General features: G+C 42.8%; 1 protein-coding gene across 1 annotated transcript; it reads left to right on the top strand.

The window, feature by feature from the left end:
- LOC8060156 (protein STICHEL-like 2) lies at positions 7,669 to 13,981 on the top strand. The gene is made up of 8 exons (XM_021462377.1): positions 7,669 to 7,967; positions 9,608 to 11,284; positions 11,370 to 11,589; positions 11,882 to 12,070; positions 12,158 to 12,358; positions 12,449 to 13,151; positions 13,251 to 13,322; positions 13,661 to 13,981. The coding sequence occupies exons 2-7, from the start codon at positions 9,728 to 9,730 to the stop codon at positions 13,315 to 13,317; spliced, it is 2,937 nt and encodes a 978-aa protein (XP_021318052.1). The 5' UTR covers positions 7,669 to 7,967; positions 9,608 to 9,727; the 3' UTR covers positions 13,318 to 13,322; positions 13,661 to 13,981.

Below are 14,683 nucleotides of genomic sequence, written 5' to 3' on the forward strand. Positions count from 1 at the left end.
CATACTTGATTGAGGGATGTCTCCCTTGCTTGAATTGAGGCCCTTTTGGATCATTTTCCCTTTTATCACTCACTTGAGCCTTACCACCCAAGCAATTCTTACTAATGATCTCATTGAGCCTTTCAATCTCCTTTCTCATAGTCTCTAAGTTAACAAGGTTAGTAGAATGAGCATTCAAATCAAGATTATAACATTTTCCACAACCTTGACTAGTGGAGGGAGTAGAGCCATCCTTTGTCTTAGAGGGATGTGAGTTGCTATCCCAAAGAATGCTATATTGTTCCTCAAGTTGCTTGTACTTTCCATCTAAGTCACAATACTTTTGCTTGAGGGCAAAATTTGCTTTCTTTGTGATAGCATGGTCCCCTTGCTCTTTGGCCAAAACCTTGCGCAAGGATTCCACCTCACTTCTCTCTAAAACAAGAGCTTCCTTGCTAGCAATGTAAAGGTTCTCTTGTTTGATAAGAGTCTCTTCACTAGATTCTAACTCAGCTTGAACACTCTCTAAATCCTCCATTAGCTTAGTGATGAACAGTTTGGTCTTGCTATCCAAATTTTTAGTTATGTTATCAATTTCTTCATCACTAGACACATCATCACTAGAGTAATCACTTATATCACTACTAGATGTCTCACTAGGGGGAGAAGGATTGGATTTGGATTTTACCTTCTCACCCTTTGCCATAAGACAAATGTGAGGGGAGTAGTAGTCATCATCAAACATGTTGTTGAAGAGCCTTGGTGTGGAGGATGGCTCGTGAATAGACACAGTTGCAATCTTCTCATCCTCCTCACTTGAGCTATCTTTTGTTGAGTCCCATTCATGTCCAATGTGAGCTTCTCCCATGTGTCTTTTGCTCTTTTTGTAGTCGGTCTTGCTCTCTTTCTTGTCTCTCTTGTAATTGTTGTCTTCGATTTCATGAGGACAATGAGCAATGAGATGTTCGGTGCTTCCACAATTGTAGCATAGCCTCTTCTTCTTGTTTGGGAACTTTCTCTTCACTACCTTGTAGCCTTGCTTTTTGAGTCCCTTTTGATATCTTCTCAAAAAAAGAGCAATATCTTGCACTTTCTCATATTGTTCACTATCACTTTTATCTTCACTTGATGATGATGTTGTCTCTACTTCTTTGACTTTCTTTGGTGCTTTGGTCTTGCTAGTTGATGCTTGCTTGTTGGACTTGGACTTGCTTGTAGAGGGTCGTTTGGTTGACTTGTTGGCTTTGAGAGCTACATCATCATTGATCTTGATGCCTTCTAGCTTTGCTTGCAGCTCACCAAGCTTCTTTCTTTCATTGGCTTCTTCTCTTTGCATATCAAATGTCAAAATCCTCCCAAGTACATCATTTGGTGTGAAGTACTCAAACTTCTTCTTGTCTCTAATTAGAGTGACTACGGTCTCATTTCTTGGTGAATAAGCTTCCAACATAATCTTGACAACTTTATGATCATCTAACTCATCACAACCATAGCCTCTAATCTTGCCCACCAAGGACATCAACCTATCAAACATCTCTTGTGGCCCTTCTCCATCCAAGATAACAAACCGGTTGAGCTTGGCCATCATCAAATCAATTCTTGCCTTCCTTACTTTGTCAACTCCTTCATGTGCAAGGTGCAAAGTATCCCATATTTGCTTGGCAATGTCAACACCAATCACTCTATTGTACTCATCACCATCCAAAGCACTAAGCAACACACTTGTGGCTTGACCATTGAGGTGAATGATTCTCATCTCTTCTAATGTTGGGTTCTTGGGATCAACTGGTGACTCAAACCCATTGCAAACAATCTCCCAAATACCGGGGTGGAGACCTATAAGATAAGCTCTCATCAAGTGCTTCCACTTGGCAAAGTTAGTCCCATCAAAATGAGGTAACTTCCCTGCGGGCACATTAATAAAAGACTTGCGATCATGATTAGTCATAGACATAGAAGAATAGTTAAAGGATACGGCGGCATATTTGTCGTTGTCGTTCTTCTTGCCCTTTCCTTTCTTGTCCTTCTTGCTATGCAATTGATAGGACTCATCATCATCACCATCTTCGGAGCTGCTAGAAAGCTCACTAGAAGATGTATTGGGAACTTTGGCTTCTTCTTTCTTCTTCCTAGCTTCCCTTCTCTTTCTTCTTTCTTCTCTTTTGAGCCTTCTAGCTTCTTTTCTTGCCTTCTTCTCATCTAATCGTTGTCGCTCTTTCTTCTTTTCTCTTGCTTCTCTTTTGAGCTTTCTTGCTTCTTTTCTCTTTCTCTTCTCTTCTTCATTGAGAGCCCTTTCACCATCAGTAGGTTCGAGATGAGGAAGTGTGGTATTACTTGCTGTCGACACACTGAGTTGGCTGCTATCAGTGTCACTGTCATGCAAGCCCATTTCCTCTAGACGGACTTCCGTAGACTTTGCACCGCCCGATCCTCCTCCGGGCTCCATACCTCACGCGGTGAAGCGCACACGAGGTAACTGGCTCTGATACCACTTGTAAGGATCCTTGGTAAGCCTAGAGGGGGGTGAATAAGCGTATCTACTAATTTTCTACAAAACTCAAAGTCACTTGTCAGCAACTGTCGGAAGTTATGACAGTTCAGGTCGGAACTTCCGACGCAAAGTGTCAGAAGTTCCAACGCAAACTGTCAGAAGTTCCGACGCAAACCGTCAGAAGTTCCGACGCCTACGGGAAATGAACTACAAGTGCCTAAATAAACTTTGTGAAGGCAATAACTTACAACCCCACTTTCTAGTGGTAAGATGAAGTAATCCAAGTGCTTCCTTGACCTTGAACCGCCACCAATTTGTAGATCGGGACCAAAACCTAAGAAATGGCTTGAGAGAGAAAGAAACAACAAAGAACAAGTAATCTCAAGTAATCACAACAACAATAAGCACACGGGACACAAAGATTTATCCCGAGGTTCGGCTCGCCACTAAGGCTTGCGTACGTCCTCGTTGTTGAGGTGACCACTAAGGTCGGAGTCTCTTTCACCTCCTTGCCTCTCTCAAGCAACCACAAAGGTAAACTTGAGTTCTTCACTAGAAAAACAAGGGTAATACAAACTTCCCAAGGTCCTCCCACAGATCGGGAGCTCTTGGGCGACGCCTAGCCGGCTAGGGTTCCAAGAACCCAAGAGTAATAGACGCAAATCCAACCGGCTTGACGAAGAACTCAAGTGCTCAAGCTTGCTAGATGATTTTCTCACTCAATCTACTCTCCTATCACTCAAATCCTTGGGGAAACGAAGTTTGGAGCAAAGGGGAGAGGAGAGGAGAGCCTTGAGAGCTTGAGAGCTGTTGGGGGTCGTGAGTGAGTTGCTTGGAATAAGTCCGTAACGGTTAGAAACGTTGAGAAAGCTATTTATACAAGAAGCTGAAAACTAACCGTTCAGATCTACGTCGGAAGTTCCGACGCGGATCTCGGGACTTCCGACATATACTAAAAACACTGTTCACTTGGTCAGAAGTCTATACAAAACCAGTCAACGTCATCAGTTCCGACGCACGTCATCAGTTCCGACGCGTCATCAGTTCCGACACATGTCATCACTTCCGACACGTCATCAGTTCCGACGTACGTCGGGACTTCCGACACAAGCGCGAGCAGAGGTAGCAAGAGGGCCAGGTGTCGGGACGTCCGACGAACGTCATCAGTTCCGACATGCGTCATCAGTTCCGACGCGCGTCGGGACTTCCGACGCAAGCGCGAGCAGAGGTAGCAAGAGGGCCAGGTGTCGGGACTTCCGACGAACGTCATCAGTTCCGACATGCGTCATCAGTTCCGACGCACGTCGGGACTTCCGACACCACAAAACTTAAAAAACTATTCTACGTGTTCGTGAAGTGCTAGAGTGTCTCTCTTTTGATTTAGTTTTAATACTTGAGCACTCTATCTTTCTCAGACCAACTAAATTTGCATCCCTCTTTATAGTGCGGCATAGCCTAAACTCAAGATTAAATATTAAATAATTAAAATGCCTTTGAGTCCATCACCACATCATTTTGGTAATTGGGCTTTTGCCATCTCACATATCATGTGTTACCCTCATTCTTATTTTACCTGCTTGCCATCTCAACAAATCTCATTAGTCCTCTAATTGTGTGGTCATTATCACCAAAACCCACAACTAGGGCTTGATTGCACTTACAGGAGGCCGTGTTTACTTCCACTGAAAATCCAAAAACTTTTCAAGATTTCTCGTCACATTGAATCTTTAGACGTATGCATGGAGTATTAAATATAAATAAAATTAAAAACTAATTACACAGTTTGGTCGAAATTTACGAGACGAATCTTTTGAGCCTAGTTAGTCCATGATTTGACAATAATTACTACAAACAAACGAAAATGCTACAGTGTCCAAAAAAATTCGGCACGTGACTAAGTCCTTGTTTAGTTCTGGAAAGTGAAAATTTTTTGGTACTGTAGCACTTTCGTTTGTTTGTGACAAATATTATCCAGTCATGGACTAACTAGGATCAAAAGATTCGTCTCGTGATTTACAGCTAAAATGTGTAATTAGTTTTTGTTTTCGTCTATATTTAATGTTTCATGTATTTGTCACAAGATTTGATGTGACGAAAAATCTTGAAAATTTTTTGGTTTTTAAGGATGAACTAAACAAGGGCCTAAACAGAGAAGAACGTTCATTCCGGACTTCCGGTCAAAGGATGCACCAACTTTTCGCGAAACGCAAGGCTGGATTTCGATTGGACGTGCGATGATTCGCGGTGCACGGCGTTACCGGAGGTACTGCACGTACAGATGCTCCCTACTCGCATAGCCTTTCACGTCCTGTAACGCTAGAGGTTTCTGGCGATGATACCCATGGCATGCTCCTCGCACGTCAGACGCGCACGGCACACGTCCAACGGAATTTTTCTCTCTCTTTCGTCCGTCTCGAAGAAAATTTCCTGCCGTTTCACGGCACGTCTTTCTGCATTTCTGGGACATCGGGCATGGGCATTGACATGACGCGAACGTGTGTGTGTTTTTTTTTTGTCATCCTGTCTTTTCATGCCATTCATGTGGCGCTATTTGTTGGAATTCCTTGACTGCCATATTTGCACTTCAAACCCTACAATAACATATATTATTTAAGGAAGCCGACGAGAAGTTTTATTGAACTATTGAGGGGCTTGATCTAGGAAAGTAAGTTGCCTTGTTTAATTCGTGAAAAATTAGGTACTATAACTATAATAATTAGTATCTAATCATGAATTAATTAGATTTAAAAAATTCATCTTGTAAAATACATATAAATTATAAAATAAGTTATTTTTAATATATAATAATGTTCAATATATATGTTTAAATATTTAACGTGATGGAGCGAAAAAATTTTAAATTAAAACTAAACAAGGCCTTAGGACTTAATAATTCAAGAGGTATAAATTTCATAGAGGGTTTAGAAGGGACAAAGCCTTTTTTCTCTCTCCGAATAGCAGTAGTGGGGGCTCGAGCAAGGTCATCAAACGGTACAATAATAACTAAAATTTCAAAATATATAAGTGAACTATAATTTAGGATCCATAGAGTAATAGTTATGAATTGGTATTAGGTCATGGTCAGGTGGCTACCAATTACTACATGCTATTAGCGGGGTTTATCCGTCTAACCTGGATCCAACCAACATTTTTTAGGCAACTAGTAATTGTTACCTGATTACACCCAAAGGAGCTTTTGAAAGAAGCAACAACATAACAACAAAGTAAATCCTTAGTCCTCTTCCATGTCGAGCAAACAAAACATCGTAACTGATCTAAACTCACATACTATATCCTCATAAAAATATATTATGAGAACAATGATAACACATATACTTTTCTAAAAGTGCAACATTTGTAAACAAATACTCAGTGTCACCATATATGGCGCTAAGTCCTAAGTATATAGAAACTGAAACTAAGATGCTAAACAAAAATGCGTGATGGAATACACAACCATCACTTGGATGTTCTATACCAATAACTATCCAAAGGAGAGTTTCAAAGATTTCTTTATTTCTTGGGTCCCAACGCGTGTCGACATTAGAATTTAGAAAAGAGAGAAATAGTAGTATATGTTGGGTGACATTAAGGTGAAGATGTTGTCGTCGTTATGGAATAGTTTTCTTTGATATCTTCTTTGTTTTATTGTGGTTAGATGGCTACGATGAAGGACTAGAGAGAATAAGTTTGAGATCAATCTCCTTCTTTCTTCGGTAGGAGAAAAAAGAAGATGGAAGACGTCAGAAAGAAGAAGTTTCTCAACTCCGCTTAAATGAATGTTGACCGTTGTTCGTTAGACACTCAGAGTTTTTGCCAAGTGTTTGCCTGTACGACCATCCATACTGTAAAGCGTTGTACAGGTTTGATTTTGAAATTTAGAGCTATTTGTAGTGTGGGTATAATTTAGATTATTTTGGATATTTGTGTAATTCAGAATACTTATAACGTGTTTATATACCTAGTTTTATCTGATATAATTCTTGAAAAAAGGTCTTCAACTCCCTGAACCTCTTGGTACCTAGTTTTTCAACTCCTCTTCAGATCTTGGAAGGCTTCAAAACTCAGCTTCATCTGCCTTTCTACATGGAAATCATAGTCGCTATGTGTTGGTCTATTTGCACTGTCAGAAATGATGTTATTTTCAGAGGGATCCTAGCTTCAGTGTACAGCGTTGCAAGACTGTTTTTAGATCAGAGTTTGCTCCAGTTATTCTTAGAGCAAAATTGGCCTACCATCCAGCTATGGATTTATGGCTCGAAGCTTTTGTGTAATTTTGTTAATTTTTTTTGTAACCTTTTTATCAGGGCTTGTACTTTTTAAAAAACAGAAAATCAATAAAAGCACGGTAGGGAGTTTTTCGCCCCTCCTGTTTACCCTAAAAAAAGGTCTTCAAGAGCTATCTCTAGAAAAGATTTTACCTCCGTAACAAAAATGCGGATACAATAATGATGTACTTCCTCCAATCAAGATCACCTACATCTAGCGGTTCGCACATGAAAAATGAGCTGAAGCAGTTCATTTGTCCTGGTGCCGTGCTACCGTCTTTTTTTCTCTTCATTTGAAAGATTCTAATAATTACGCTTCTATTAGTTTAATTTTAGAATTTGGAATTAGAGCTTAATGCTAAGCTAATACTGCTTAACAACAGTGACAATGACGCTAAACCTACAAACCATATGCACGACTATGAACTCTTGGTGCCATCAGTGGTGGCACCAAACTTGACGCCATGGCGGATGGCGCCAAACAGTGTTAGCTTTAGTGCAGAAAAAGACGGGTATGCTACAGCACAAAAACCGGACTTAAAAGAGGACCCTTGTGTAATTTCAAGGAAGACGGAGGTGGCACGTGCACGTGAAAACGACGCTCAGACCTCTCGACCTCTGGTTTGAGAAACACACGGAGACAGAGCGTGACCACTCTTGTGTTCTGCTCTGCTGCCCCGCCAGCCACCGCAACGAACAAAAAGCCTAGCAGCCTTTCCCTCACTCACACACACCCACCCCCCTTCTCTGCTGCGCACACCACCCGCCCTCCAGCCTCGGGCACGGTTGCCGAGGCTGCCGAGGCCCCCACCGCCCAGGACTGTGGGGTGGTCCGTGCTGCTGCTGCCGCTGCACCCCGTCGCCATGACCACTGCACTTGTTAATTAATTAATCACCCCCCAAACCTGCCCTTTTCCGTGCCGTTCTGCCAACTGAGCACATGGCCACACCCATGCTCGCTGCCGTTCTGCTCAGTCGCTCACGCTCCCCGCTCTCTTCCTCTCCTCTCGGTGCGGTGAGGTGGTGAGGTGCTGGGCCGACCGGCTGAGCAGCTAGCTGACTGTACCCGCCGCTACCATTACCACGCTGCACCGTACCAGAGCAGGGCCTCACGCGGCGCTGTCCCGACCCCGTCGAGGCAAAACCCCTGGCCGTTCCCTCTCGTCCCGTGCCGCCGCCGCCGCCGCCAGCCGCCACCGCCGCCGTGCGCCCAGGCTTCTTTCCTTCTGGTGAGAAAGCGTCCTCCATTGCTCCTCGCGCATTCATCGCTTTTAATCCCGACGGCGGGTTCACTTCCCCTCGGTTCCCGACGGGGTCTCCTGCTTTCCTTGCCGCGCGTCTCGTTGTTTGCTTGCCCTTCCCGCTGGATCTCGTGGTTGATTCGTTTCGCAATGCCGCGGCACTGATTTCTGGGGGGTTCACTTCTGATCCGTGTTCTTGCGGGGGAGCTAAACGACAAGAAATGCACCCGTCGCATGCTACATCTCTACGCGGTAGCAGGAACAGGGCCATTGCTGGTTGAGATGGGCCCAAAGATTTGCAATCTTCAGTGATTTCATTTGAGGTTCTGAGAGGGGTTCTTCGCTGTTGTCCTCTGAGTAGTTTTTATTTGGATTTTTTTTTCCGGTTGGCTGTGCCAATGCGCCATGTCATATTTCTGCGAGAGGTTGGTGGTGATTGGTACTTGCAATTGTGCAAATCTCTTCTATGGCTTTGTTTAGTTTCAAAATTTTTTTGCAAAATAGGTACTGTAGCACTTTCGTTTGTTTGTGACAAATATTGTCTAATTATGTACTAACTAGGCTCAAAAGATTCATCTCATTAATTCCGACCAAACTATGCAATTAGTTTTTATTTTCGTCTATATTTAATACTTCATGCATGCGTCTAAAGATTTGATGTGACGGGGAATCTGAAAAATTTTGCAAAATTTTTTGGGAACTAAACAAGGCCTATTTTTAAGTGCAGGCTACTGGGGGTCTGGGGCTGAGACTAGGGGCAGGATTTGACTTTTTGATTGTTTTCTCCACACTTGCTATTTGTTTTTTTCTTGGGAGCCCCACGTTCGTTAGAAAAGGAGAGAATGTGTGGATTATCTGCACTGTTTTATCTTTCATTTCGGTTAGAAAAGGGACAAGTCACGCCTGATTCTCGATTCCTTTGTACAGCAAAAATGAGGTATTTCAATTTAGTGCCTTGATCTGTGCTTACTGAGGCCTTGTTTAGTTCCGAAAAGATTTTGGATTTTGGTACCGTAGCACTTTCGTTTGTTTGTGACAAATATTATCCAATTATGGACTAACTAGGATCAAAAGATTCATCTCGCGATTTCCAGCTAAACTGTGTAATTAGTTTTTACTTTCGTCTATATTTAATGCTTCATGCATGTGCCACAAGATTCGATGTGACGGAAAATCTTGAAAACTTTTTGCTTTTTAGGGTGAACTAAACAAGGCCTGAATGACTCTGGGACCTCGAGATTTCATACCGTACTTCGTTTCTTTGGGCCTGTTCTAGTATATACCCCTAAAAAATAAATGCTCCAATACTGCGCTAAGATAGCCTTAAGCATAATTTCTTTTTAAAATCTCTCCATCCTCTTTTATGCTTATTATTTCTGTCTCAAGTTTTGGCCTGGATTTATTTAATATATATTTGAGATCCGAAACATGCAGCATTTTCTGTTTGAGCTCAAAAGCCATGCAAATGATTCTCTTTCAGTACCGTTTTATCTGCCTTGACGTGTTCAGCTACGATCTTGACCTGATCTCTCATCTGAGTTGAAGCTCCTTGTTGGCTGTGCAAGGGGAGAATCAGGGCAAGTACGGAAACCTGTGTTCTTATGGTTCTTGTGTCTGATTTTCTGCAGTGACTTTGCTACAATGGGTCATGTTCTAATCAAAAGAAGGACCACATTTTCTTGTCAACATTGAAGATACAATCTTTCATTATTGCTGGGTAAGTTGGAACAGAGAAGCGCATATTCAAGATGATGGACACGAGGCGTCACTCTGTGTCTGTGGATGTCCCACTGTCAAGAACCTTGGTGCAGCTCAAGCGAGTGAGATCGCTGCGGGATCCAGCGACGAACTCGATGAGCAAGTACGCATCTCCTTCTGATCACATGATCTGGGAGACTGCTTCTAGCAATGGGGTGACTCTGGACCTTGGCAGGTCAGCACATCATCACCTGGTTGAAGAAGACGAAGACGTGGGAGCTGAGCCTACAATGGGGTCAGAGCGGAGTTTTCGGGGACCAAATGCAAGGACTGCATCATATAGGAAATCTTCAGCTGTCAGGATTAGAGGCTTGAACCCACCAAGAAACAAGCAGGTTCATCGTGTCCGCCAAGATGGTCACCGCAAGTCGTTGGATTCTAACCACTCAAATCACAGTTCTATCCGTCAATTGGCAAACAATGTGGTCAACAATGTGGATGCAGATAAGGAAGAGGAGGAAGTGAATTCTTATGAAAGACCAAAATTTGCAATGCCAGATAAGGCTGATGAAGAAGTGAAAATGCCAGACTACTCCAAATTCAGGAGCAAGTCTTCTGCTGCAATGAGCCGTGTTGGGAGCCCCTGTATGTCAGCCAGTGAGGCACGCTCCGTTGGGTCAAGAAGAAGCACTTTAGGGCATGGAACTGAGGATACACGACTGAGGTCGAATGATGTCGTGGGATCGAATTTTAGTGGCTGTGGTATAAGCTACTGCTGGTCAGGAGCATCGAAGTACCGAGAACTTTATTCAGATAGTGATGGTCCAGATCAACCTCTCTTGTCTACAGATGGGACCGAGGCTGCATTCCAAGGCAATGTACCATACACTGAGACACCGAGGTGTTTAAGCCAGAAATTCCGCCCTCGTTCTTTCAGTGAATTGATCGGCCTAAATGTTGTTGCCCAGTCCCTCTTATATTCCTCTTGCAAAGGAAAAGTTGCTCCAATGTACTTGTTTCATGGCCCCCGGGGTACAGGCAAGACATCCACAGCAAGGATTTTTGCCGCAGCACTAAATTGTGTATCTCTTGAAGAGCAAAGGCCATGTGGGTTCTGTAAAGAGTGTGTCATTCTTTTCTCTGGGAAGAGTAGAGATGTGAAAGAACTTGATGCAGCGAAAATGGATCGTTTAGGTCGAGTAAAGGCACTTCTCAAGAGTGCATCTCTCGTTCCATACTCTTCGCGCTTCAAGGTTTTCATAATAGATGAATGCCATCTCTTGCAAGAAGATGCATGGTCAGCAATACTGAAGAGTCTTGATGAGCCATACCGGCATACAGTATACATTATGATTACTTCTGACATAGAAAGCCTGCCTCGCACTTCCATCACACATTGCCAGAAGTTCCATTTTCCGAAGATAAAGGTGGCAGATATTGTCTACAGGTTGGAGAGAATCTGTATAGAAGAAGGATTGGAATTTGACCATGATGGGTTGTATTTCATTGCTGCAAAGTCTAATGGTTCTCTTAGAGATTCAGAAATAATGCTTGATCAACTCAGTTTGCTAGGGAAGAAGATCACAATTTCTCTTGTGCATGAACTTGTGAGTTGTCTACTGTCATCTGTCATGCTCTAAGTAGTATGTCATAAAGTCAGTATTGTCATGTTTATATATCTGTTATTTGCAGGTAGGATCTGTGTCTGATGACGAGTTGATTGAATTGCTTGATCTAGCATTGTCGTCCGACACAACCAATACTGTAAGACGAGCTCGAGAACTTATGGGGTCAGCAATTGATCCTCTGCAGCTGGTGTCTCAGTTGGCCAACCTTATTATGGACATTCTCTCAGGGCGATGTCAATCTGCAGTCACTGAAGTCAGCAAAAGTTTCTTGGGTAGATATGCATGTACGTGTCCTTTCCAGCTTTCCTTGCCATGTTTCTTTCTTATTTGCCGCATGAGCATTCTCCTATTGTTCAAAATTGCGTGCTTTTATCTTTTAAGATGCTTGAATTGAACCAACTACAGGATCATACATTTATTGTTGGAAAATTGTCATGATCTTACTTTTTTCTTGAATTTTGAAACTGTGTCTATCTTACTTTTATCTTGAATTTTGAAACTGTGTCTATCTACATCCCTGTTTGTTCTACAAAGATTTTCGTCTCAAGTCTGGTCTTTTTTGTCACGATTATGCAGTATCGGAGATTGGAATAAAGAAATTAAGGCATGCACTGAAGATACTATCAGAAACTGAAAAACAATTAAGGACATCAAGGAATCAGGCTACTTGGGTTACAGTTGCGCTTTTGCAGTTTAGCACCAATGAACCTAACCTTGCTGCTGAACCGAATGATATGCATGCACATTCAGTAACTGGATATACAGGTAAACATACTAATTTGCAGTATCCCATGTATTTTCGATTTCCATACAGAATGGAATGATAACCATTTTTGATATCCCATTGTGTAGATGACTGGGTTTCCAAGGTGCACTCAAGTGCCAATTTTTGTCAGGCATGTAACAGCAGCAAGTCCAACTGCTCTGAGAGACACTGTAGGCGGCTTAAGCTTGAGAACATATGGAGGAGAGCCATTGGAAAGTGTCGATCAAGGTCAGCCAAAAGTTTCCTCAGGAAAGAAGGCTTCTTATCATCGGTTCATGTTACTGAAGGTAAAAACAACCATGCCATCTCAATTGAAAATTTAATTTCTCATATATGGCTTGTGCTGAAAATGATACACTATATGTACAAATTCTCAGAGCTGGCCATAGCAGAAGTTGGTTTTGGACACCCGGATCACCTATCAAGAGCAGAGAAAATGCAAAGCCTCATAGAATGCTCTTTACAGCATGTTCTTGGGTGCAATGTGGAGATCAGATTCAAACTTGTACCCTGTCCAGTCAGAAAAGATGCTAGGTTGAAGAGACAGTCGTTCAGTTTTCTCAACTGCTCTGGCCGGAAGCAAGAGCTGTCAGATTCAGTTGTGACTGATGAAGATGAAGTTGTGAGGCCTGGAGCAAGAGAGACACCGCTTAAAGGCTACACCTCTAGTCAGCAGGAATCACCATATACCATGCAACGTGTTGATTCAAAACCAACAGTCCATGGTTGTGAGGATGATGCTCGGAGTACCTTGACGTCAAACAGATCCATGACAGATGATCTGACAAGGACGTGCAGGTCAGAGACTAACTACTCAAAGGGTGTAAGTGAGCACGGCCACTTTGATAGCATCCAGGAACCGGACCTACAGCCGAATTGCTTCTCGCGAACACTCAAGCTTCAAAAGAAGCTATTGTCTTCTGGCGCAGCACACACAATCTGTTTGAGGATCCAGCCACATAACAAGATGGACTTCCTGCCTAAGAAAGAATTCGATACATACTTCTGCGCATACGAACCTTACGAGCAGTGTTCAAGATCAAATTCAAGAGCTACTTACAGTTCAAGAGATGATGACTTGTAAGCAGTCTGAACTTGGCACAATCTCATGCAACGATATATTCAATTACATTACTGCCATGTGACGAACAAGTGCTGAACTATTTTTTTCTTCTGCAGGTGGAGCAAGAATTCACGCTTTGGTTCGAATCTACTCTGCTGGAGGGCCCCAAAACAATCCATGTAACCGAGGTACATTACTCTGTATTTTCATATTTCTTGGTCAGAAACTCAGAATAGCCATGTGGATTCAGTGTTTTGGCCTGCTTGGTTGGTATTTGCTAGTGTTCATGTGACATGTTGACCCCAGTTCTGCCAGAGCATCCCCCACACCAGCAAGTTGCTTTCTTACAAGCGTAACTGCAATGAACAGCACAAGCATTGCTGCTGGGGAAAAGTGAGTGATGATAGCAGAACATTGACATGCTGAAAGCTGGGGAAAAGTGAATCATGATAGCAGAACATTGACATGCAGAAAAACAGTGCCAAATCATTCAGCTTACCTTTTGCATTTCTCTGTGAATTTGCAGGAAAGGATGAGCATACTAGATGGAAGACAGCAATTCTGCTATGACATTTGCCAATTTTGCCCGAAGCTGTAAACATGAACACCACCTGCGGGGACAATTTTTCAAGGAAAGTCCAGGAGTGGTCTGTGTTATTCTTGTTCTGAGAAACTGTTTAGTGATATTTTCTTGGTAATGCAGGTCCTTTATAATGCTAGTGGGCAGTTGTACAGCGCGCCAATGATGAAACCCTGTGTATACTGAATAGTTCTGTTATTCTGAATTTTGTAGGGCGATTTGATGCTCTCCCCATTTACATGATCTTTTTATTAGCTGAATTATTAACATCGTCTAAACTCCTCACGAGTCACGACTCATATAGATTGATCTTCCTTTCAATCAAAAGGTAAGCGTGCAAAAGCATCAGCGTCAGCCTGTGAAGTGTGAGCACGCCTGAAGTTTAGTGCGACCCAGTTGTACTTGCCACCCAATGGCCATCGCAATCGAACATAAAGATCAGTTAAAACTGAAACCAACCAGAAGCCATCATGGCTTGATTTGTCCACTGTCCAGAAAAGAAGCCACCATGAAACCTTGTTTTTTTCGAGATCGGGGGATATAGCCCGTTTTTCATTAAACAGAGACCATAAAACCTGATAGTTCGGAATCTAGTCTAAAACGAACTAAAAATGTTTGCAAATAGGTATCCATCAACCGTTTCAGGGCTTAGTTCCAACACCAGCAGCTACCACACCACCAGGAGGGCATGCGAGATGGCTGAGGGCTGAGGTCGATGCTGGTTGGTAGGAATGACACTTACATTCCACACCAAAGGAATGACACTTACATTCCAGTTGGTTGGTAGGCCAACATAGGAGATAGCAATTGCCCACGGCAATCTGCACAACAAGAGCATCCACAAGGGGTCCAGAGAGAAGGCGAGGCTCGAGATACGTGAGGTCTGAATCATGATCAAGCCTCTCATAATGCCCCCAACAGAAAGTATAAACCCAACCCTCTCTAGACAGAGCAGCAGAGAAGAAGCCT

This window comes from Sorghum bicolor, chromosome 6 (genome assembly GCF_000003195.3).
Source record: "Sorghum bicolor cultivar BTx623 chromosome 6, Sorghum_bicolor_NCBIv3, whole genome shotgun sequence".
Lineage (NCBI taxonomy): Eukaryota > Viridiplantae > Streptophyta > Magnoliopsida > Poales > Poaceae > Sorghum > Sorghum bicolor.